The sequence below is a fragment of the Rhinopithecus bieti genome, unplaced genomic scaffold, assembly GCF_001698545.2.
Source record: "Rhinopithecus bieti isolate Rb0 unplaced genomic scaffold, ASM169854v2 scaffold_1012, whole genome shotgun sequence".
In the NCBI taxonomy this organism is placed as follows: Eukaryota; Metazoa; Chordata; class Mammalia; order Primates; family Cercopithecidae; genus Rhinopithecus; species Rhinopithecus bieti.
Window position 1 is genome coordinate 2,834,141 of NW_016803312.1, and position 26,366 is coordinate 2,860,506.

General features: G+C 43.4%; 1 protein-coding gene across 2 annotated transcripts in view; it reads right to left on the reverse strand.

Moving 5' to 3' along the window:
* MCM10 (minichromosome maintenance 10 replication initiation factor) overlaps nucleotides 1-26,366 on the reverse strand; it is a 51,270-nt gene that overhangs the window by 20,506 nt on the left and 4,398 nt on the right. The window contains exons 3-10 of one of the 2 annotated variants that reach the window (XM_017874676.1): nucleotides 20,795-21,136; nucleotides 19,571-19,675; nucleotides 18,981-19,118; nucleotides 16,086-16,257; nucleotides 10,601-10,766; nucleotides 8,092-8,259; nucleotides 4,805-4,921; nucleotides 2,014-2,213 (exon numbers count right to left, since the gene is read on the reverse strand). In XM_017874676.1, the coding sequence (XP_017730165.1) occupies nucleotides 2,014-2,213; nucleotides 4,805-4,921; nucleotides 8,092-8,259; nucleotides 10,601-10,766; nucleotides 16,086-16,257; nucleotides 18,981-19,118; nucleotides 19,571-19,675; nucleotides 20,795-21,136 (1,408 nt within the window). Of the gene's footprint in view, nucleotides 1-2,013; nucleotides 2,214-4,804; nucleotides 4,922-8,091; nucleotides 8,260-10,600; nucleotides 10,767-16,085; nucleotides 16,258-18,980; nucleotides 19,122-19,570; nucleotides 19,676-20,794; nucleotides 21,137-26,366 lie in introns of both variants that reach the window. The other variant, XM_017874669.1, reaches the window with a different exon arrangement.

The window sequence follows — 26,366 nt, forward strand, 5'->3', positions numbered from 1 at the left end:
AAATCTGGGAAAAAAAAAAAAAAAAAAAAAAAAAAAAAAAAAAAAAAAAAAAAACCCCAATGCTTTGATCTAGCAGTCTGGATATTTATCTTTAAATAATTAAGGATTATGCAAAAATGTAGAATATGAACAACAGCTTTGTTTATAATGTGAAACGCTGGAAACACCATTAGTGTTCACCCATAGGGAACTGTTTAAATGAATTAAGGCAGAGTATGTAAAAGAACACTATGTAGCCACTAAAATACATAAGACAAGAAAACATTAATTATTTTACACTGGAAAAAAAGTGGATACAAAGAATAGGGACAATATGATCTCATTTTATATTACTAAAAATTTATACATATGAAAAAACAAAACACAACACCTAGGAGTATATATACCAAGGAACTAACAATTTGGGGTCTTTTTCGAGACAAGATCTCACTCTGTTGTCTAGCCTGGAGTGCAGTGGAGCAATCATGACTCGCTGCAGCCTCAATTTCCCCAGGCCCAAGCAATTCTCCCATCTCAGCCTCCCAAACAGCTGGGACTACAGGCATGTGCCACCATGCCCAGCTAATTTTTTTTGCATTTTGTGGAGATGGGGTTTTGTCATGTTGCTCAGGCTGGTCTCAAATTCCTGGGCTTAAGCAATCCTCCTGCCTTGGCCTCCCAGAGTGCTGGGATTACAGATGTAAGCAACTGTGTCTGGCCTAGAACTAACAGTTTTTCAGGTGGTAGGATTATAGTTGGTTTTTATTTTCTCCATTGGTTGAATTGTATGTTCTTTTAAAAGACTAATATACATGTATTGCTTTTAGCAGATTGGAAAAATTCAGAAATCATTTTAAATCTCAAAAACATGCTTACTGTTAAAAAAGAAACAGGAAGTGAGTCCTCTGGCCCCATTCCTGTTGGATTGGGACCAAAAATCTATGTTTTATTCTTGGATCAACTGTAGCTGCCTCGTGCCAAGTCCTCAGATATGCTTTATATAATGTGGTGACGAGGCCACTGATTACAAGCTTGTCCAAACCATAGCCCGCGGGCCACACGCAGCCCAGGATGGCTTTGAATGTGGCCCAACACACATTCATAAACTTTCCTAAAACATTAAGAGACTTTTCTTTTTTTTTTTAGCTTATCAGCTATCATTAGTATATTTTATGTGTAGTCCAAGATAATTCTTCTTCTAAAGGGGTCCAGGGAAGCCAAAAGATTGGACACCCTTGGATTACAGCATCAGGGACTCTAGTGACTCTGACTCCCCAGGCAAGGGGCCATGGATGCCTGCCCAGCATCGCCCCACTCCCCGTGTGGGGCTTCATAGTATATTCACTCACTGAATGAAATTTGGGTTCCACGAGGTCTGTAGCCTCACTCAAATAGTCGTAGGAGAAATAATTAGAAGGGTGTTAACACTGTAATTAACACATTTTTAACGGCCCTGACAAAGGTGCACTATTCACATTAGAAGTCAAAGAGGGGCTGGGAGCAGTAGCTCATGCCTGTAATCCCACCACTTTGGGAGGCCAAGTCAGGCAGATCACCTGAGGTCAGGATTTCGAGACCAGCCTGGCCAACATGGTGAAACCCTGTCTGTATTAAAAATGCAAAAATTAGCTGGGCGTGGTGGCACGCGCCTGTATTCCCAGTTACTCAGGAGGCTGAGGCAGAAGAATCACCTGAACCTGGGAGATGGAGGTTGCAGTGAGCTGAGACTGCACCACTGCACACTCCAGCCTGGGTGATAGAGTAAGATTCCATCTCAAAAAAAAAAAAAAAAAAAAAAGTTGAACAGAAGAGTGGGCTCTCTTAAAGTTCAACACAACATAAGTCAATCTCTCTCTCTCCTGTAAGTGTTTATCTCTACCTGGGAATAAAAGCGGTCTTTAACCAACTTGTTTCAGGCAATGAGTTATGAAAGATAAAAAGTATCCTATGACGGTTACAGGAAGGTACAACCAGTAGGTTTAGTCTTTGATAAGCAAAATCCTCTGCCCAAAAGAAGCCCCGAGAACATCTTACATTGAAGCTGCATATGAGGCAGAAGAAACTCCTCCATAGTAAAAGCCATCTTGGCACAGCCGTTCTTTGAGGCTGGTGCCTCTGCGGGCAAACTTCTTTGGAATTCGTCCTCCAGAGAAGGTGGACTGCAAGTCAGCACGCTTTGCGCTGAGCTTCTTGTACTGAGCCTGGACATGGTACTGACAGTACTCGCAGTCGCGCTGCAAAAGGCAGAGCAGTGGCATCAGGATCCGGGCGACAGGCCAGGAAACAGCAGTGAGCAGACACAGTTCCTTCTCCCCACTTCCCGGAACATGACGCATGCAGAGTCCTCCCTGCCGACCTCCACGACCATTCCCAACGTGGAAGGGGTACTCAGTCCCCGAGGGGAAGAAGTTCTTCCCTTCGAGTCCCCTGAAAGCACTGTTCTGATGAAATTCCCCTTGCCCTCTTTCTACAAAGGAAATCAGCTTCTAGGATGAACCTCGAAAACAAGTTAGGTGAAAGAAGTCAGATACACAAGGTCCCATGTTGTAGAAGTCCTTTTACAGAAGAGGCAAATCCACAGGGACAGAAAGCAGAGTAGACATCACCAGGAGATGGAGGGAGTGGGGATGGCAGTGATGACTTTAGGGTGCCAGTGTTTTCACAGGGTGATGGAATTCTGAAAGCAGGGAGCTGGTGGTTACACAACTAAATACCATTGAATTATATACATTTTTAAAATGGTTAACTGTATATTGTTAATTTTGCCCCAGTAAAAAATAATTTAAAAACAAAATCAGCTCTCAGCGAGGTTTTTCTAGCTGTTTCTCTGGTTGATCCTCGGAAAAGTGCTATCCTTTCAGTGAGAGAAACAAAGAGAGATGGTGCAGCATTGTTCTACTGAGTGAACAGTAGTTATGGTGACAATGGCATTTTTTTTTTTTTTTTTGAGACAGGGTCTCGCTCTGTCACCCAGACTGGAGTGCAGTGGCGTGATCTTGGCTCACTGCAACCTCTGCCTCCTGGGTTCAAGTAATTCTTGTGCCTCAGCCTCCCAAGTAGCTGAGATTACAGGCATGCACCACCACGCCCAGCTAAGTTTTCTATTTTTACTAGAGACGGGGTTTTACCATGTTGGCCAGGCTGGTCTTGAACTCCTGGCCTCAAGTGATCTGCCCACTTCGGCCACCCAAAGTGCCAGGATTACGGGCATAAGCCACTGCCCCTGTCCAGACAATGGATTTTTAAGAATCTAGTTCTCACGGGGAGATTCGTTAGGTACTTCACTCTGAAACCACGTTTTCCAATCGTCTCCCACCTTATTCTTTCCTGCCTACCAATTCATTTAATAGGAAGCAATAAGTGAATAAAAAAAGCTGAAACCAAAACCTGTCATGTAATCCTTTCAAAGAACTCTAAGTACCTCCTCACATCTACTACAATGGCTATAACAAAAAAGAAATACAGTAACAGTTGCTGATGAGGACCGGGAGGAACTGGAAAGTTCATCCATTGCTGGTGGGAATGTAAAACCGTGGGGCCACTTGGGAAACCAGTCTGGCAGTTCCTCCAAAATCTAGACAGCTACCATACTGACCCAGCAATCCCACTCCCAGGTATATGCCCGAGGGAGTGGAAAACATACATCCACATAAAAACTTGTATGTGAGTGTGTTAGCAGCATTATTCGTAATAGCTTAAATGTGGCAACAACCCAAGTGTCCATCAACCAATGAAAGAATAAAACAACATGTGGTATATCCACACAATGGAATATTATTTACCCACAAAAAGGAATAAAGTGTCGATAAATGCTACGGCATAGATCAATTGTGAGAAAAATTATGCTAAGCAAAAGAAGCCAGACAGAAAAGGCCACATATTGTGATTCCATTATATGAAATGTCTAGAAGAGGCAAATCCATAGAGACAGCAAGTAGGTTAGTGCTTACCAGGGGCTGGGGGAGAGGAGACTGGGAGTGATTGCTAGTGGGTACTGGGTTTCTTTCCGGGGCAATGAAAGGGTTCTGAAATTACACAGTGGTAATGGTTGCACAACTGTGTGAATGTATTAGAAATTACTGAATTGTTTACTTTATTTATATTCTTTTTTGGAGACAGAATCCCACTCTATCACCCAGGGCTGAAATATAATGGTGCGATCTCGGCTCACTGAAACCTCTGCCTCCTGGGTTCAAGTGATTCTCTTGCCTCAGCCTCCCAAGTAGCTGGGACTACAGGCACCCACCACCAAGCCCGGCTAATTTTTGTATTTTCAGTAGAGATGGGGTTTCTCCATGTTGGCCAGGCTGGTCTCGAACTCCCGACCTCAGATGATTTGTCCACCTCTGCCTCCCAAAGTGCCGAGATTACAGGCCTGAGCCACCGCACCTGGCCTGAACTTCTTACTTTAAAAGGGTGAATTGTATGGTATGTGAATTACACCTAAATGAAGCTATTATTTTTTTTAAAAGCCCTAAGAAAAGGTATAATGGAGTTAAAATATAGGCTAAAATATAATTTTCATTGTATTTCATCATGTTTGCTCTGTGGAACTATAAGAACTGAAGGCAAACAAAAATTCTGTCTTAAACCTCTTGGTCAGATAGAAGATCACTTTCCTAAGAGGTGAAATCCCCCCACCCTTCCCCTGTCCTCACTTTTTTAAACTGGCAATTATTAACCACACATTAAATTTTCTCATTTTGACTCTTCCTTTAAGTGGGACACTCAGTTCCAAACTGGTCATCACAGCTAAAGTACCTACAGTTTATTCCTAACAGTTCTTTTCTTTAGCAGAAACCATCCTAACAAGGCTGAAACCAACCAAATTCACAGTCTGCGTGCACGGCTCTCCGTTCTTCTTCTTGGCTTTACAGGTTCCCAGGTCAAGAGCTTCACCCATAATTAAGACCTTCTGAGGATGATCGATAGACAAACACACCTGTAAGAAAAAGGTGGGGCAGGAGTTAAAGGCAGACAAAATTATGGCCTTTTATTAGCAGGAACAGAAAAAAGAATGGGTGGTGCTGATTTAAGAAGGTTACTGCGGGGTGCAGTGGCTCATGCCTACAATCCTAGCACTCTGGGAGGCCGAGGAGGGTGGATCGCTTGAGGCTAAGAGTTTGAGACTAGCCTAGGCAATGTGGCAAAACCCTGTCTCCACAAAAAAACACAAAAATTAGCCAGGCATGGTGGTGCGTGCGTGTAGTCCCAGTTACTTGGGGGGCTGAAGTGGGAGGATCACTACAGCCTGGGAAGTTGAGGCTGCAGTGAGCTGTGATCGCACCACTGCACTCCAGCCTGGGCAACAGAGTGAGTGAGGCCCTGTGCTCAAAAAGGAGGAGATTTTACTGGTCCAAAGGAATTGAAGCCAGCTGCCTCTATCACTTTTAGGAACAAGGAGAGAGGGTTTTACTGTATCGTAAAGGAATCTGAAGCCAGTGCTCTATCACTGTTTTAGGAACGGGGTGCAGAAGGCACCTTCAGTTCTCTTCTCATTTTCCATCCTTTCTTTCATCTTTGCGAATGGAATCCTGATTTTGTCTGGGCTGGCCGAGTTCTCAGCCTCAGGTAATAGATCCTGTTTCCTGTTTTCCCAGCACTCCTTAGAGCTAGCATTAGCTATGTGGTAAGTTCCAGATGCTCAGACGTAAACAGGAGTTGGTAGGGAAGCTTTTGCCTTCCTGAAAAAATGAGTTAGGAGGCTGGCTCCTCCTTCCTCCTCACTTCTCGCCTTGAATGGAGATGACTGGAGGGAGACAAGTTCCTGAAGGGCCTCACTGAACTCAGCTCTTTCCCTTCTTGTTTGCAATTCTCTTCTTGGAGAGATTGTACCAAGCGGGATTGTCCCAAATAGCTCGGGCTTTGTCCTCACCCCTCCTAGGACAAGATCTCCTACAACACTTGAGCTCAATAAGCCAAGTGGCCTCCAGGTTATAAAACCTGGATCAGGGTGCTTTCACAATCCCTCCGCTGCAGGGTGAAGAGCGCTATGAGCAGACAGGACTCTGCCTGCCTGGAGTGCCTTTCCTGAGCCCTGGTGGACTGGCTCAACCTAGATCCTAGGCTTCTGTGGACTCTCGCTGCCTAATGTGCTTCACCCAACTTGTATAAGTGTTTTGTCTCCCGGGTGCATACTCCCGCAGGTGGGCTTGTGCAAAGCTGCGGGTAGCTTGGTTTGTGCTGAACCACTGGCAGCTGGGTTTGTACAAAGCTTCCAGCCAGACCTGGGAACCTACCAGATCTAGAAATAGTAGAAATTGGGAAGGTGTTTAGAGCTCTCCCACGGGATTGGTAAACAGTGCACGGTGTTCCTCTCCAAGAAACTGGTACCCTTTCACGGAATGCCACTTCACAGTAATGGCTAGAGTTTCAAAGGCATCTTGTGACCAGGAGAGAAAGGCTGAGATTCACAGAGATGTCACTCTTAAATCACCATAGTGTCTATATCTGGATTTTTTTTTTTAATATATGTAAGAAAAATAAGTCCCACTGTTTATTGTTGAAAAGAAACTGTACTTAAGTTTGTTATTTGCAGCCAAACACATTCCTAACTAATAGAGGAAGATTTGTTGCCATTCTCTGGTGAAAGCAAGCAATGAGATAACATTTTTCTCACTTCTCTTGAAAATAATAATCTGACTACAATAGAGGAAAGCTCCGTGCTGGGTAAGAGTAGAGAACTGCCAGCTGCTATTCACACTGTGTCTAGATTTGAGATTTCCTAGAGAAGCAGTGGATAGTGCCAAAACTCTAGTATTTGAGAAGATGAAAATTCACTTTGATTTTAAACTGCAGCTATGGTTGTCATAGTCAATGAAGCAAAATTCCCTCAATTATAAAACACTGCTTTCTTGATGCCACCATAAAAATTTATATAAGGAGTCATGCTGGGCACGGCGGCTCACACTTGTAATCCTAGCAGTTTGGGAGGCCGAGGCAGGTGGATCACTTGAGTCCAGGGGTTCGAGACAAGCCTGGGCAACATAGTGACACCCTGTCCCTAAAAAAAAACACAAAAATAGGCTGGGCATGGTGGCTCATGGCTGTAATCCCAGCACTTTGGGAGGCCAAGGTGGGTGGCTCATCTGAGGTCAGGAGTTCGAAACCAGCCTGGCCAACATGGTAAAACCTCGTCTCTACTAAAATTACAAAAAAATTAGCTGGGCATGGTGGTGCATGCCTGTAATCCTGCTACTTGGGAGGCTGAGGGAGAAGAATCACTAGAACCTGGGAGGCAGAGGTTGAAGTGAGCCAATTGTTCCATTGCACTCCAGCCTGGGCAACAAGAGTGAAACTCCATCACACACACACACACACACACACACACACACACACACACACACACACAAAAACCCCACAAAAATTAGCAGAGCATGGTGGTGCACACCTGTAGTTCCAGCTACCCAGGAGGCAGAGGTGGAAGTATCACTCGCGCCCAGGAGATGGAGGTTGCAGTGAGTCAAGAATATATCACTGTACTCCAGCCTGGGCAACAGAGCAAGACTCACTCTCAAAAAAAAAAAAAAAAAAAAGTATGAATCTAAGGAAACCTGAGTATAATAGTTAAAAAAACCTCCAGGAACTTTGTAACTAGTTTGAAAAGACAGAATAAAGGTAATTGTTACAAACACTTTAGAACAGGTGGAAATTCAGAATACTGGTGGGTAATGAATGAACAAAAAATGAAAAGCCAGATTCACAGAGACACAATCACATAAAAGCATGACTTATTTTCTGGAGGTAGACTAATACAAACTTTTTTCTTTTTTTTTTGAGATGGGGTCTTACTTTGTTACCTAGATTGGCATGCAGTGGCACAATTAGGGCTCACCACAGCCTCAACATCCCACTGCAGCCTCCTGAATAGCTGGAACTACAGTTGTGCGCCCCCACTCACAGTTAACTTTTACATGTTTTGTGGAGATGGGGGTCTCACGTGTTGCCTAGGCTGGTCTTGAACTCCTGGGCTCAAGTGATCCTCCCACTTTGGCCTCCTGAAGTGTTAGGATTACAGGTGTGAGCCACTGTGTGCAGCCTCAAACGTCTTTGATAAAACTCAGTTAACTTGTGGAGACAATCATCGCTCAAATCCCAGAAACAGGCCCTTACCTCCTCTGAACCATCCTTGGGCTTCATGGGGTTGGCATTGAGGATCCCTATGACAGTCCCCTGCTCCGTCTTCCAGAGCGCTTTGTGAACTTCTCCAAATAAGAACAAGGACACGCATTGTGTCAGGTCACGAAGATCATTCAGTTTCCAGATGCTGAAGGTTTTTCCCTGGAACAAAGAGTCATTTTTATTTTTTTTATAATTTTGACCCGTAGGTTATGCTCATTTATGGTTCAAGAATTTTACAATGGAAAACTATATGCATATAATCCATTAAATCCAAGTTTTGTTGTTACTCGAATATGTACCATCGGCATGTGTGATAACTATAAATTAACCCATCCTCTAGGCTTTCGCATTCTATTACCCTTCTCATGTTAGAGATACAGGTGAAATAAAGCAAGCCGGTGGCAAACTTGTTAGCAGAGTCTCTAATTATCTTGGGTCTAAGCAGAGGGAGTGGGATAGCACTGCCTTTCTAATGTTGCAGAGATACATGCGCACATCATTAAAAGGACAGTGGAAGGTATGACACTACCATTTAATAACTTACTGATATGAATCAATATTAGGTAAATTGAGTAAATCTATTCTATATCATTGATTAATTATATGATGATTATTATTTTTAGAGACAGGGTCTTGTTCTGTCACCCAGGCTGGAGGGCAGTGGTGCAATCACGTCCCGTTGCTCACTCCAACTCCTGGGCTCAGAGGGATCCTCCACCCTCAGCCTCCTCGGCAGCTGGGACTACAGGCACGTGCTACCAGCCCCAGCTAATTTTTTGTTTGTTTGTTTCTTTTCATAGGGATGAGGTCTCACTATGTTGCCCAGGCTTGTCATGAATTCCTGGGCTCAAGTAATCCTCCCACCCCATCCTCTCAAAGTGTTGGGGTTACAGACGTGAGCCACCAAGCCTGGCCTAAGTCTGTTATTAATATAATAAAGAAGTTTCCTCTCTAGGCTATTAAATGTTTGCTTAGCTTACCAGAAAAACAAAAGCATCATTTCACGAAAACTGTTTGAGTTTAACCTTAACGTTTCAGAAGTATTACTAAGTATCTGAAGCAATACAACTCAAAATGCTGACTGATTATAACGTGAAAACCTCCACTTTTCAGATGTTTTTAAAACCAGAATACTTTGAATAATCTTGACTTGCACTATCTCACAGAGGCATCTGGGCTGGGTATGGTTATGGGCTACAGTATGGAATCTCCTGCCCAGACTCTGAGCACTAGAATCCATCTTCCATGGATTTGTGCAATGCCTGTCTCGGAATAGTTCAGATAAATTCTCGTGTCTATTATTATCAGGTAATTACAGCCACTTATGAAGTAACTAAGAATTTAATCAAAGGGAAACCAGACCTGTCCACATTTACCTTAATAGTAATAGGGCTAGTGTAGGACCGGGTAATCTTTAATTTTTTTAAATTTTTTTAAGTTTCAGGGTATATGTGCAGGATGTGCAGGTTTGTTACATAGGTAAATGTGTGTCATGGTGGTTTGCTGCACCTGTCAACCCACCACCTAGGTATGAAGCCTGGCATGCATTAGCTCTTTTCCCTAATGCTCTCCCCTTCCCTGCCCTCCCCCAATAGGCCCCAGTGTTGTTCCCCTCCTTGTGTCCATGTGATCTCATTGTTCAGCTCCCACTTATAAGTGAGAACATGCAGTGTTTGGTTTTCTGTTCCTCCGTTAGTTTGCTGAGGATAATGGCTTAGGACCAGGTACTCTTAAAATTCAACTCCATGTCAGCTCTCACAAAAACCAAAGATTGGCCAAGATCTAAATTAGAGAATAACATCATGATTGAGCATGAGCAATCATAGTATTTTAGAGACAGGAGAGATTTTCAATCTAATCAAAGCCAATTCCTTCATTTTTATAGATAAGGAGATGGAAGCCGCCAAAGAAAAATTAACGGCCAACCTAAGGTAATGCCGCTAGTTAAGGGCAAAGGCTTAGAAGCCAGGCTATCTGACTTGCCAGGTCACAGGACAACTTTCCCATTTATGACTCAGTCAAAAGTGATTTTGAAACTTGTTAGATCTTTGGTGATAACGATCAAATTAAATATATCATACAACACTGACACAGGCCAGCATTTTCAGCACTTTTGTGGTTGACGTCTTACATCTAAAGGGACCTCCAAAGAATCTGTGAACTCAGCCTCTCTGGTTACTTGTCCCTCTCCTCCATGGGAGAGATTACAGTATCACAGGGACAACCACATGTGTCACCAAAAACAATGACAGGTGAAATGCAGTGAGAATGATTTGGACAATGGAAAGCCCAAGAAACCTGTACCACCAGGTCTTATTTAAATAGAGCATCCTTTGCATATACCCGCTGGATACCAGCTCAATGATGTGTGGCGGTTCTGGAACTTACTATACTTATTTCTAAATGAAACACCAACAGGTTCCAGTTAACAAATTCAGGACATCAAGTTCCCACTGTTAGTTTGCAGTAAAACAGCTAAGAAATCAATACAATGGCTCACACTGTTCCCACTCTGTGGCGTAACCTTCTTTAATATAACCCCAAATGTCACCCAGTCTATTTCTTTCAGCTTCTCTCTGGCCATCTTTTCCTTGATCTGAGACAGTCTGATCAGTTTTCGGCCGGTCATTTTCTTGTTCATTTCTGTGGAGGATACTCGAGGTCGCCTGTGTTAAGAAACTAATGATTAGTAATTATGATTCTAATAAATTATCTGGCATCTTAGCAGGTGGTAAGGGAGTGTGATGGTCAGAAACCTCTATAGTTCCTGTTCTCGGGAAGCTTAGTAATATAGTATGACCAAGGTGTCCATTTTTTCAGCAAATATATATATATTTTTTCAGGCACCCGCCATCACACCCGGCTAATGTTTGTATTTTTAGTAGAGATGGGGTTTTGTCATGTTGGCCAGGCTGGTCTCAAACTCCTGGCCTCAAGCAATCTGCTTGCCTTGGTCTCCCAAAGTGTGGGGATTACAGGTGTAAGCCACCACGCCTAGCCTCTAAGATAATTTTTAAAGCTAGGTTTGCCTTTCTTTGGATATAGATATAGGGCTTATATAGAATACAAGAAAGATAACAAATCCTTTAAGCTCTTAAATTATGTAAATTTTAATATTCTTCTGAAAACAATCCTTTTTTACTTTATTACAAAACCATCAATTGATATTCATAAATAAGACACTTAAATTTCATCAATTATGCAAGAATTTCACAGGTTCTACTATTCTAATTGAATTTTTTTAAAAGACAACATTTTGACATATAGTAAAGGCTTTTGAATGTAGCTTCAATTAATATATTCTTGTTCCTAATGACTGGTCAAAAAACTTAGGGTTATTCACATTAGTTTAGTCTTTGATTGCATTACCTATTTGCAGATGAGAAAAGACACTCAGAGAAAAACATGCTTCTTCACTATTTCATGAGTCTTCTGGAACAGAAAGTCCCAGAGCTAAGTTTGAACAATGAAGAATATTCAGGAAGCAAAACATTGACTTCAGTGGAAAAATTCTTTCCTTTGTCTGATTTCTGTGATTGTGGTGTGATAAGTCCCCCCCTGCCCACCCCAAGTTACATAAGGGTGTTATGTCAGCTGCCTGAACCCTGAAGGCCAGGTAGTGGGCCACAGCCATGGTGCCCAGCCGAAGAGCAGATGTCCCTGAGAACCCAACCATTCTGGAGTATATCTGGGAACACACCAAGAAAAGAGTCTCATCACACATACACAGTAGGCAAACAGCTTAGAGGAGTCCTAACTAGAGCAATTAGATGAGAAAGAAATAAAGGGCATCCGAATTAGAAAAGAAGTCAAATTATCCCTGTTTGCAGATGATAGGATCTTATATTTGGAAAAACCTAAAGACGCCACCAAAAAACTATTAGCACTGATAAACAAATTCAATAAAGTTGCAGGATACAAAATCGATATTCAAAACTCAGTAGCATTTCTATATGCCAACAACCAACAATCTGAAAAAGAAATCAAGAAAGTAATCCCATTTACAACTGCTCCAAATGAAACACCTAGGAACACACTTAACCAAAGAAGTGAAAGATTTCTACAATAAAAACTAAAAAATATTGATGCAAGAAATTAAAGAGGATCCAAATATGGATCCAAATATGGAATATGGAACCCTTAAAGAGGATCCAAATATGGAAAAATAGCCCATGTTCACGGATTGAAAGAATCAAGGTTGTTCAAATGTACATACTATCCAAAGCAATCTAGAGCGTCCATGCAATCCCCATCAAAGTTCCAATGACAGTCTTCATAGAAATAGAAAAAACAGTCCTAAAGGTATACAGAACCACAAAAGACCCCAAATAGCCAAAGCAATCCCGAGCAAAAAGAACAAAACTGGAGGAATCACATTACCTGACTTCAAAGTATACTAAAGCTATAGTAACCAAAACAGCATGGTACTGGCATAGAGAACCCAGAAATGAATCCATAAATCTGCAATGAACTCATTTTCAACAAAGGTGCAAAGAACATATACTGGGGAAAGGACAGTCTCTTCAACAAATGGTGCAGTGAAAACTGGATATCCGTATGCAGGAGAATGAAACTAGACTTCTATCTCTCGCCATCTACAAAAATCAAATCAAAATGTATTCAAGAGGCTGGGCACGGTGGCTCATGCCTGTAATCCCAGCACTTTGGGAGGCCGAGGCAGGTGGATCACCTGAGGTCAGGAGTTTGAGACCAGGCTGGCTAGCATGGCAGTTTCTACTAAAAATACAAAAATTAGCCAGGCATTGTGGTGTGTGCTTGTAGTCCGAGCTACTCAGGAGGCTGAGGCAGGAGAATCACTTGAACCCAGGAGGCAGAGGTTGCAGTGAGCTGAGGTCACGACACCGTACTCCAGCCAGGGCAACAGAGCAAGACTGTCTCAAAAAAAAAAAATTAAAGACTCAAATCTAAGTCTTGAAACTATGAGATTACTAAAATAAAACATTGGGGAAACTCTCTAGGACATTGGTCTTGGCTAAGATTTGTTGAATAGTAACTCACAAGCACAGGTAACCAAAGCAAAAATAGACAAACGAGCAGATCTCCCAAACAATCTTGCTGGCATCCAGGTGTGCCTTACATGTACGTCTGAGTCATTCTTTCACTTTTGGATCCTTCCCAGTTTTGAGGAAACCCTTTTTTTTTTTTTTTGAGATAGCGTCTTGCTCTGTTGTCCAGGATGGAATGCAGTGGCACAATCTTGGCCCATTGCAGCCTGGACCTCCCCACTCAGCCTCCTAAGCAGCTGGAACTAGAGGCGCATGTCACCACACCAGGCTAAATTTTGTTTCTGTAGAGATGGGGTTTTGCCCTGTTGCCCAGGCTGGTCTCAAGCTCCTGAGCTCAAGCACTCTACCCCCCTCAGCCTCCCAAACTGCTGGGAATACAGGTGTGAGTCACCATGCCCAGCTAGGGAAAGATTCTTCTATATAGCCCAGGGTTTCTTCCATAACAATGAGTTAATAGATTATTAAAAGAAAAAAAAAAGGCTCCAAAATCTAAAACTTTCTAAGCACAAACATGACACTCAAAGGAAACACTGTAGCATTTCGGATTTTGGATTTTAGATTTGGGATTCTTAACCAGCAATTCTATATAATATAAATATTCCAGAATCCAAATCCAAAACAGTTCTGGTCCCAAGCATTTTGGATAAGGGATCCTCAACCTGTGTCAGGGAATGTCTATGAATATGTCCTTTAGAGTATTTTTAGGGCCTGAGGTTCATGTACAACAATGACAAAGAGACTCAAACACTTCTGTAATCCCTTAAATTTAAAAGCCACTCAGAAGCTTTTGCTGAGTAGTTTAAGTCTCCTTTATCTCAATTTTGATTCACATGTGCAATAAATGCCCACCAGCAGCAACATGGTTCAATACCCATACGGAGCTTCAAGTGGGCCATGGCTGGGGCAGGCAGTAGCATCTCAGGAAGGGGAAATTCTCTACCTTAAGAAGGAACCCTGCTGCCCCCTCAATGACAACCACAGCTTCTACTGCTGTATTCTATTTCTCAGACTGTGTCTCAGATGTAATTAAGATATAAATACATTTTTCAGTTTTGGAGAATACCAAGTCTTTACAAGACACTTCTTTTTTGTTTGTAGAAACAGGGTCTTGCTCTGTTGCCCAGGCTGGAGTGCAGTGGTATGATCATAGCTCACTGCAGTCTTGAACTCCTGGGCTCATGTGATCTTCCTGCCTCAACACTCCCCCTACCCCACAAGTAGCTAGGACTATAGGTGCATGCCACTGCGTCCAGCTAATTTACTTTTTGCAGAGATGAAGTTTCACTGTGTTACACCAGCTAGTCTCGAGCTTCTGACTTCCACCAATCCTCCTGCCTTGGCCTCCCAAAGTGCTAGGATTGCAGGTGTCAGCTACCACACCCAGCCTTATAATACACTTTTATTGTATGTTGGCAACACTCGTTCTTCTCTGCCTAATAATATATACTTTAAGAGCTTAGCAGTTTTAGTTGTTGGCTGATGTTTAGACTGACAAGGTTTAAGAGTTTTAGAGGGTTTCATTTGGTTCCTCAAATGGACTGTGCTAAAAGCAATCCAGTCTCACTGTAAGGACTACTGTTCTGCTCTGGGATTATCCAGACGTAATGATGGAGATGCAATGGAGTAGTGATACAGAGTACAGATAATTAAAACAATAAAAATAAAGCAAAAAAACATAGAAGTCCAGGATTTGAATATAGCTTTTAATTGAATTGAGCTTGGAATATATTCCTATTTTAACAGGCTATCTTAAATTTCTCCCCATAGGGCCGGGCGCGGTGGCTCAAGCCTGTAATCCCAGCACTTTGGGAGGCCGAGATGGGCGGATCACGAGGTCAGGAGATCGAGACCATCCTGGCTAACACGGTGAAACCCCATCTCTACTAAAAAATACAAAAAACTAGCCGGGCGAGGTGGCGGGCGCCTGTAGTCCCAGCTACTCGGCAGGCTGAGGCAGGAGAATGGCATGAACCCGGGAGGCGGAGCTTGCAGTGAGCTGAGATCTGGCCACTGCACTCCAGCCTGGGCGACAGAGAGAGACTCCGTCTCAAAAAAAAAAAAAAAAAAAAAAAAAAAAAAATTCTCCCCATAACAGATGCAAAGAATATAAATTTGCCTTAAAAAGGCTATTAGAAAGAAAAACGGCAGCCGGGCATCACACCTGTAATCCCAGCACTTTGGGAGGCTGAGGCAGGTGGATCACCCAAGGTCAGGAGTTCTAGACCAGCCTGGTCAACATGGCGAAACCCCATCTCAACTAAAAATACAACAAAAAAATTAACCAGGCATGGTGGCAGGCGCCTGTAATCCCAGTTACTTGGGGGGCCAAGGCAGGAGAATTGCTTGAACCCGGGAGGCGGAGGTTGCAGTGAGCTGAGATCGCGCTACTGCACTCCAGCCTGGGGGACAAAAGCGAGACTTTGTCTCAAAAAAAAAAGTTAAAAAAGAAAAACAGCATAGCTATTTTTCTTAACATCAATTATAAGAATCAATAGAAACAGAAAAAATGATCCTAAAATTTATATGGAACCACAAAAGACCCAGAGGAGCCAAAGCAATCCAGTAATTGCTCAATTACATAAATATTATCCTGGTTAAACTCTCTGTGTAGTTAAAATAGTCTAAATTATACCTCAAAAGAGATGGAGAAAATTTTAAAAGTCTGTTTCCATCTGTCAATATCTGATTAAATATACTACCATTTGTCCATTTCTTTTTATAGATACATATTCCTTGTTGATTATATACACAAGAAAAAGTTTTTCTTAAACATTTTATATGCAACTGTACTTAAGTCAAACCCAGGGCTACTGCTAGTCTTACGGTGGTGTTTTGTATAGTTCAAAAGCTGCCGGTGTTTTGTGGATCCTGATGTACAAACACAGTACTTCTAAAAGACACCGAGAGGCACAAAAAGCTATGCAGTGGCACATATGCATAGATGGTACAGCTACTGACCTGAGCCGCAGGCCGGAGAAGGCTTCCACACAGACGGGTTGAGCCGCTTCCCCAGAGCTTCCTGGGGTCCCCACCATTTGACCTCTAGTTATCCCACTAGGATTGTTCCGAGAAATAGTCTGGAGTGGTTGGGAGGGTGCACTTGCCATCCTTGAAGATGAGCTTTTGGGCTCTAGAAAATTAACACAATTAATGAAAAGGCAACCACACAGATAATTACAAAATTTATTTGTACAGATTTGTTCCTTTGAGACAGGCACTCACTGTGTCACCCAGTGCAGTGGCGTGATCTGGGATCACTGCAACCTTCATCTCCTGGATTTAAGCGATTTTTGAGTAGCTGGGACCACAGGTATGTACCACCATGTCCGGCTAGTTTTTGTATTTTTTGTAGAGATGGGTTTTACAATGTTGCTCAGGCTGGTCTTGAACTCCCAAGCCCAAGCAATCTAACTAGGCCTCCCAAAGTGCCAGGATTATAAGCGTGAGCCACTGCACATGAGCACAGGCTGAACTGTTCTTTTTTTTTTGAGATGGAGTTTCACTCTTGTTGCCCAGGCTGGAATGCAGTGGCACGATCTCGGCTCACCACAACCTCCGCCTCCTGGGTTTAAGCGATTCTCCTGCCTCAGCCTCCCAAGTAGCTGGGATTACAGGCATGCGCCACCATGCCCAGCTAATTCTGTATTTTTAGTAGCGACAGGGTTTCTCCTTGTTGGTCATGCTGGTCTCGAATTCCCGACCTCAGGTGATCCTCCCACCTCGGCCTCACAAAGTGCTGGGATTACAGGCGTGAGTCATTGCACCTGGCCAGGATTGTTCCTTTTTTTAAAGCAACACATGCGATAATCAAATCCTGAGAGCAAAGCATGCCCACAATACCATTTCTCGGTCTTACAGTCAACAGCACTTTCTCTGATAACAACGTTCTACATTGGTGCTGTCCAATACAGTGGTAGCTACCAGACGTAGGTGGCCATCAGTCACTTAAATGTGACCCCGTACTTTTAAGGAAATACATTTCTCATTAAATTTAATCTAATTTAAACTTAAATGTCCACATATGGCTAGTGGCTACTGTCCTACACAGTGCCACTCTAAAATACTGTTTCTCTATGCAATGATGTTTACTGAGTATTCATCAAAATACAGAGCACTGGGGCAGATTCTCAAAGGGAGGAAAAGACCTCCTTCCGAATGAATAATTAGTGGAGATCCGTGTACAGTTCAAATTCTACTTTAAGAAAATCCAGGCCAGACGTGATGGCTCACACCTGTAATCCCAGCACTTTGGGAAGCTAAGGAGGGCAGATCACTTCAGGTCAAGAGTTCAAGACCCGCCTGGCCATCATGATGAAACCCTGTCTCTACTAAAAATACAAAATTAGCTGGGTGTGGTGGTGTGTGCTACTCGGGAGGCTGAGGCAGGAGAATTGCTTGAATCCAGGAGGTGGAGGTTGTAGTGAGCCCAGATTATGCCACTGCACTCCAACCTGGGTGACAACATGAGACTCTGTCTCAAAAATAAAAAATAAATAAATAAATAATAAAAAATCCAAAGCTAGCTCCCCTTTTCTTCTTTCTTGTTTCATTTCATTCCATTCCATTTTATTTGTGGGGCCAAGGTGAGTTAGGGGTCTGGTATTCTATTCACTATTGCTTCATTAAATATCCCTGATGGAGTTACTTTTCATATTTTAGAAGTGTTTGATAATTCTCCAGAAGGTCAGACACTTCCATATCACTCTTTCGTAAGATTGTTGTTTGCCCTCAAAGGGACTTTGGATCCCTGCTCTCCCACTAGGGGCCAGGGTGAACCTAGGACTTTAGAACCTAGAGGCCAGGCCCATTCCCCACCCCTCAAAACCAAACTTTGGACATTACGTAATGCAACACCTTAGTAATGCCAAAGGTCCTGAGGGGATGGATGCTACTCCTGAATGGATATTTGAATATATAACTTGCTGTCAGATTAATATGAACACTCAGGCAAAAGTAGTTCTCTACCACTGTGGCACAGACCCATGCTACTCAAAGGGGCCTTTCCAAACACATGCAGCCAATGAAACGCTGTGTCCTCCAACCCATGTTCTATCAGGACCACCTTGTCTTATGTCTCCTGGCAATACAAGAAAACCAATACATAGGGCAGAAATCCTTTTCATTGTTGCTTTGTGCATATACATGTGTGTGCTGAAATAGGACTGTATTTGAACACCATCCTATACTCCTGGCAAAGAAGTCGTTTCTAAAAAAACAGCCCTTTTGGTTTAATACAACCTGGCTTCAAATAAAACTTAACCATTTTCTAAGGAAATAACTTCACAAGCCTAAAGAATGAGAACCTGACCAGTGGCTTTCCTTATGACAATCCTGGCAAAACTATGAGACTACAGAGTTAACAAAAAAATTCAACCTGTTAAGTACTTAGTAAATAGCTACTCTGTACCTAAGGATTTCCTTTTTTCTCACACAGGGTCTTACTCTGTGGAAGAGGATGGAATGCAGTGGCGTGATGACGGCTCACTCTAGCCTCAAACTCCTGGGCTCAAATGATCCTCCCACCTCAGCCTCTCAGGTAGCTGAGACTACAGGCAAGCACCACACCTGGCTAATTTTTTTATTTACTGTAGAGATAGGGTCTTGCTATACAACCCAGGCTGGTCTCAGACTCCTAGGATCAAACAATCCTCCCGCCTCCTGCCTTGGCCCTAAGGATTTTCTAGGCACTTTGAGATCTAGAGGAAGAACACAAAACAGATCATGTGGCTCCCATTCCCAAGAAACTGACTTTCTTTCTCAATGGGGAGATAAGACAGACCAAAAGACACAAACACCCACACACACACAAACACATACAACAGTGCCAAGATATTGAGGCCTCAAGTACCATACCTGGAGGTGAAGCCTTTGGTGTCCGGGCCACCCGCTTGGTTCTTGGTAGCGCAGGGACATCAAGCTCCGCAGAAAAGCATGTTGACTCCTGAATTCTCTGAACTCTCTTCTCCTTAAGAGGCGGCCGTGGAGACTTCTCTACTTCATTAAAAGTAAAGTAAGTGAGTAAAAACCCATTCAGAAAGAGGTTCAAAGGGCTGTTTGAACCGGAGTTGGATGCAGAAACAATGTGATAATTTCTTTTTTTTTTTGAAACAGTCTCCCTCTGTCGCCCAGGCTGGGGTGCAGTGGCCGGATCTCAGCTCACTGCAAGCTCCGCCTCCCGGGTTTAGGCCATTCTCCTGCCTCAGCCTCCCGAGTAGCTGGGACTACAGGCGCCCGCCACCTCACCCGGCTAGTTTTTTGTATTTTTTAGTAGAGACGGGGTTTCACCGTGTTAGCCAGGATGGTCTCGATCTCCTGACCTCGTGATCCGCCCATCTCGGCCTCCCAAAGTGCTGGGATTACAGGCTTGAACCACCGCGCCCGGCCACGTGATAATTTCTTAATAACAGAAATGCACATGATTGCCAGAATGACAGTCTTCTTACCAGGAGATTTTTGCAGACGTGCCGGGCTTGCTGTCTGTTTAATTGTTGTTACTTTTAGCTGTTCTTGTAAGGACTTCATTTGCTCTTGCAAATTCCTTAATTCCTCTAGGAAATGAAAATATGCTAATTTAAGAACCAGGCATGAGAAAACATTCTACACGACAAAAATGCTGGCAATATTTTTGTTGTTTACTCCCTGCCCCAACACCTTGAGACCCACGATATAATCACATACCCAAAGCTCATGATTAACTTTTGTACTTCAAAGAGGTCCCTTAGAGAAATACATATTTTATTTAAAGTAATGAAGCACCCAATGGTAAAACTAGTTATAAATCTATACTATTAAGAGATATCAGATATAAATCCACAGTTAACAAGTTTTTAGGACTTGAGAAATAATTACAGGCCAGGGATGGTGGCTCGTGCCTGTAAGCACAGCATTTTGGGAGGCTGAGGCAGGGGGATTGCGTGAGCCCAGGAGTTCGAGACCAGCATGGGCAACATAGGGAGATCCTGTATCTACAAAAACTGAAAAAATAAACAAACAAACAAAAATTAGCTGGGCATGGTGGTGCACACCTATGGTCCCAGTTACTAGGGAGGCTGTGGCAGGAAGATCACTTGAGCCTGGGAGATGGAGGCTACAGTGAGCTAAGATTGCACCACTGCACTCCAGCCTGCGTGACAGAGCAAGATTCTGTCTAAAAAAAAAAAAAATTATATTTATTTCATAAATTGGATATCATAATTAATATGATAAATGCTGGCTTCTGTATTAGAAGAAACAGCCAACCACTGAATTTCCTTATAGCTTAAAGATGTATGAGATGCCAGGAATAAGAAAAGAACATGTGTCAAAGCTTCTGTTCAGGAATGCTCTGCTGAAACAGATACGTGGCAGCTTTACAGCCCTGTCTCTGGCTCCACATTCCACATAAATACCAAAGTACTACTATTCCATAAGAAACATGAAAAGTTTCAGAGGCATTCCGTACAGGATCCATTGCAGCTGGCTGACACTGACAGAGTCTGTAGTTTGTGCTGAAATGCTGGCCTTAAACATTTCATCTACCAACTGGTATAATTTTCTTTCTTTTTCTCTTTTTTGACAGTCATTTATCTCTACCCTGGAATCAGCAGCTATTTTGATGACAACTATCAGATTGGTGGTCTTCATCCAACTTATCTGAAAGAAATAAGGAAGGCAAGTAGTTAGAGCACCTTGCAACTCTTCATTTGTTTTCTCTCGACTGGGGGCAGGAGCAGGGAGGACCCTGTGTTCAGCTGACTGTGATGCAGGAATTTCTTCTTCATCTGTGAAGTCCTCCATATCTCCAAAGAGAGTGGCCAAATTTTCCTTTTCATCTTTGGTCTTTCCTGTTTCTCCATCATCAGCTTCTTCTGTATAAGATTCACCGTCGCCGTCGGCATCAAAGAGCTCATCAAATGTGTCGGGCTCACCATTTTCCTGGGTCAAGAAGTTACTTTCTTCTGAATTACAATCCAAGGCTGACTCATTTTCCTCCAGCAATGCGGTCAGCAGAGACAGATTGTCTTCCTCCTCTAGGGGAAAAGAAGAGAAGGGACAGAGAATAAGCACAGCTGATTCCAAACATTCAACTTTAACAAGGCAATTTAAATAACCCCACAGGAGGTAAGAGAAACTACCTAATGGGTACAATGCTCATTATCTGGGTGATGGGTTCAATCATACTCCAAACTTCAGCATCACACTATACACCTCTGTATCAAACCTGAATCTAAAATGAAAGCTGAAACTGGAAAAAACAAACAAAACAACAACAAACCCTACAGATGCACCGTTTTGCCTAGTCCTTGTTCTTGTCTCTATCTTTCCTGTCCCCAGGTGCTTCTTAGGGGACACTGGGCTAAGAAGGCGCCAAAACTGCTGAGTAGAGTGGGCCAGCCACAGGGCTAAATGTCCTTACGCATTCTACTCCAATCAATGAGACAACTTCCCGCACACCAACTTCCATGAAATTCAACCAACAAGGGAATAATTTTAAAACACCAAACATAGATTTAGGCTTTAGATGTATATAATTCCTGACCTTTAAGTTATTTGAGATTAAAAAAAATAGATACAAACTATATAAAAAATACTAAGATCCCATCACTCAGAATTAGCCATCATTAACATTTTGTTGTTTGCTTCTTGCCTTTAACATTAAATAACACCTTCTAGATGAAGTCTGTCATGCCAAATCTTATCCCAACTCCTGACCACTGCCCCAGTTCCCATTGTAATCACTTTCATAATTTTGAGGTATCATTCCAGTCCATTTTTATGCTTTTACATAAATATATAGGCAGTCACAGTCAATATATATTACATGGTTTAAAAAATATTTACATAAATATTCCACACTGCATTACTCTGCATTCTGGGTTCATTCAACATTGCTTGTAAGATTAACTCAAATCAAAACATATAGTTCTAGCCAGGCGCGGTGGCTCATGCCTGTAATCCCAGCACTTTGGGAGGCCAAGGCGGGAGGATCACCTGAGGTCAGGAGCTCAAGACCAGCCTGGCCAAGAAAGTGAAACCCCGTCTCTACTAATAATACAAAAATTAGCCAGACTTGGTGGCCCATGCCTGTAATCCGAGCTATTCAGGAGGCTGAGGCAGGAGAACTGATGGAACCTGGGAGGTGGAGGTTGCAGTGAGCTGAGATCATGCCACTGCACTCCAGCCTGGGTATAGGGCGAGCCCATCTGAAAAACAAAAACCCCCATATAGTTCTAGTTTATTTCTTTTCGTTGCTATATTGTATCCTATAGTAAGACTGTGTTACACCTTATTCCATTTTCCAAAAAAGGACAATATGGGCTATTTCTAAATTTCCCCCACTACTAAATACGCTGTAATCGTGTATCCGTCTTCTTGCACATGTGTTTCTTGGGAGTATCTATCAGAAATGGAATTGCTGCATTGCTGGGTACCCACGTTTTCCAATTTTGCTAGATGGTGCCAGATTGTTTTCAAAGTGGATGCACTCTTGAAATGTCATCATTCATCTGGGGTAATACCAGAGGTTCGTTGCCTCACGCAGAGGAAATCATGGACGCTGACACCCAAGAAGTGAGGTTAAGTGCAGAAGTTTAACAGGCAAAAGAAAGAGAAGCGTTCTCAGCAGCAGAGAGGAGTCCCTGAAAAATTGGTTGCCCCTTCCATGGCGAAACGCATGGGGTTTCATAGATGAGCTTGAGGATGCAGTGTCGGATTTACATAGGACATGAAAGATTGGCTGGACTAGGTATGCATAGGGTGGAAAACCCGGCTACCCCACCCTAATCTTTTATTATGCAGGTGGTTCTCTACCTGGCCAGCGCCATGTTGCCTGTTTCCTTACTGTCCACGTGGTTGACAAAGGGGCCGCCATGTTGAACATGCCTGGCCCCCTGGGAGCCTTTTCCATTGGCACAGCTGCGGGTATTCACCCGTGCAAATTACTAGCTTGTTTTTCTATGTCTGCAGTTTGATTTTCAGGCTGCCCTTTGTTAGAAATTACTTGGGGCTGCTTTTGTTAAAAGGGAAATTCTGCTGAGGACTCTGTTGCCCTTACTATCTCCCTAAATAATTGCTATCTCCCCTATCACTCTCACTAGTGCTGTACACAAGGGCCACTTCTCCCCACCACCTCATCAATATCTGATGTGTCACTTAAATTTTTTTGCCAGTCTGATGGACGATGTAAAAAGGCATCTCACTGTTTTGATTTGCATTTCTTGGATTACTACTGGTGAGGTTAAGAATTGCTTACGTTTATTTGCCAATCAGATTTCTTCTTTCTTGATTTGTCTATTTTCTTTGTTCTTCCCACCCCCCCCACCCCCAATTTGGGCACTATTTGTTTATAAAATCAGAGGTATTTAATGGAAAAATATTAAGGGTATCTGACCTACTCTCCTTGTCTGAAATTCAGGGGCTAGAGTCTGAGAGGGTGAGGGCTTGTTCAGGATCACACGGAGAAACAGATCAGTGCAGGAGCTGGGTCAATAAGGAATCTTTAGATCAACAAACCAATATCCTTTCCACCACTCTACAATCCCTTACCAGAAGGAAAGAGCCAGTAGCCGAACTTCAGGCCTAGAATCTGATGACAGGGCCTAATGCTCAGAGTAAGAGGTTGTATAAGGATTAGCTTGAGTTGCTTAGTCCACAAATACTCCAAGACTGCACAGTGCAAGAGAGAAGAGACCAGGCAGCGCCCTGTGCTCTAGGTGAGACTGCCACACACCTCCAAGGAAGCAAAGAGGCCTCCATCATCTCTTGTTCCCATCTGCCAAAGAGGGCACACCCCAAGAAGAGGCTCTGGCTCACCCCACTGGGGGGCACAGGTGGAAAATGCTGCCTGGGGACCCCATACCATTCACTTTGAACCCATCTTCTTTCACAAGAGAACTAGGGCTAATCCCATGGTGACTCACAACCCCGTTTACCTGTCACCATCAAAAATCATGTCTTCTCTGTATTACGCTGACTCAATCTCCCAGCCTCTTTGTTCCCAAACCCCTGGGACGTGAAATCTACTACCAGCACGTTTCCCAGATCCCCGGTGGCTCTTACAACAGAAATCTGGCTACCCCTGGAACCCTCTTGAATGGAAAGCGTTTAATAGTTCACACCTCACATGGCAATGTCTAGAATAGTGTTCGGCACGTATTAGGCATGCAGTAATTATTTGTTGATCAACTTCAGGGTCCTGATGTCTTCTTTATCACTGTCACTTTGGAACGATTCACTCTTCTTCCAGATCACAGCTCTCTGAAGTTCATGACACCAGATTCTGGCATTAAGAACCCCTCACGGCACTGTCATGCGCTGATCATCGTGTGTGTATCATGCAATGCCCCCCGGTCCTCCCTCCATCTCTACTGCTCTCCCCCTCCTGGAGCACTTCAACCTCCACAAGAATGGTCCAGCCCACATCTTGGTCGCTGGGTTTCTCATCCACCACCCATCTTAGCTACCCACTCCCATAGTGACTCCAACTCATCACAGCAAAGCACAACTGACCTCTGAGCGTTCCTCTGCGATCCCACTTCCCATCCTTTCAGCCTGCTCACTCTAGTATTCACACCCAGCAGCTCTTCAGCTTCATCCACATGTTTAATCCATCAGCCTACCTACAATGTGTTTCCTGTCCATCACCCCCTGCCCCTAATGCCCTCCCTGTGGATCCATGTTCAACACCATCATCACTGCCCTCTAAAGACTCAATTCCCTGGCTGGTGAATGGTTCTGGTGAAAGACTCGCTACCAGGCTGACTGGTCTTTTTTGTTTATTTATTATTTTTTCAAGACAAGGTCACCCAGGCTGGAGTGCAGTGTCACAATCTTAGCTCACTGTAGCTTCAAACTCCTGGGCTCAAGCGATCCTCTTGCCTTAGCCTCCCAAGCAGCAGGGACTAGAGGTGCACACCACCATGCCCAGCTTATTAAATTTTTTTTCTGGAGAGATGGGGTCTTGCCATGTTGCCCAGGCTGGTCTTGAACTCCTGGCCTCAAGTGATGCTCCTGCCTCAGCCTCCTAAAGTGCTGGGACTATAGGCGTGATCAACAAGACCCTGAGCTAACTTTAAATTTTTGCATACCCATAACAAACAGGCATTCACCACTGCTTAAAGATTCCCACACTTCCCCAATCCATTCGCTTTCCCAGGCTCTGATCACTTCACACTGTCTCTCCTCAAACCTCCTATGCCCACTCCCCACTCTTTACTCTTAGCTGATGATCTTGTTCAGAGTAGATAATCAAATAACCTTTTTATTTTTATTTTTTTTTTGAGACAGAGTTTTGCTCTTGTTGCCCAGGCTGTAGTGCAATGGCGTGATCTTGGCTCACTGCAATCTCCACTTCCCGGGTTCAAGTGATTCTCCTGCCTCAGCCTCCCGAGTAGCTGGGATTACAGGCATGCGCCAACACGCCTGGCTAATTTTGTATTTTTAGTAAAGACAGAGGTTTCTCCATGTTAATCAGGCCGGTCTCGAACTCCCGACCTCAGGCGATCCACCTGCCTTGGCCTCTCAAAGTGCTGGGATTATAGGCATGAGCCACAGAGCCCAGCCCTTGGCTCTATTTTACAGAAAAAATAGATGCAATCAGACTTCCTCATCCTTCACTCCCAACTCTGAAGAAGTTATCTTCTCTGCTTTCCCTCCTAGGACTAAGTATCTCGTGCTATTCAGCCAATTCTTCCACTTCCACTCTTACACTGGGTCCCACTCCTCAGCTTCTCAAAAACTTCATTCTACAATTACCACCTGTCTGGCTCCTGCATCCCCAATTTCTCCCTCTCCTTGGAAGCACTCCTGTCAGCATACAAAGACATTGCAGTGTCTCCCATCTACTAACTACCCGTTTATTGTTTTGTTATCTTGCTCCCTCCACTAAAATATAAGCAGGAACATTGTTCAACAGTATATCCCAAGTACCATACACTTTCCGATTTCCTCTACACCAGCCAAATTGTGAAGCCATGCCAATCAAATGAGATATTCTTACTAAATATTATGATTTCTTTTTCCTCTTTTTTTTTTTGGAGACGGGGTCCTGCTCTGTCATCCAGGCTGGAGGTGCAGTGGTAGGATCTCGACTCAATGCAACCTCTGCCTCCCAGATTCAAGCGATCCTCCAGCCTCGGCCTCCTGAGTAGCAGGGATTACAGGCACATGCCACCACACCAGGTTAATTTCTGTAGTTTCAGTAGAAATGGGATTTCACTATGCTAGCCAGGCTGGTCTCGAACTCCTGACCTCAGGTAATCC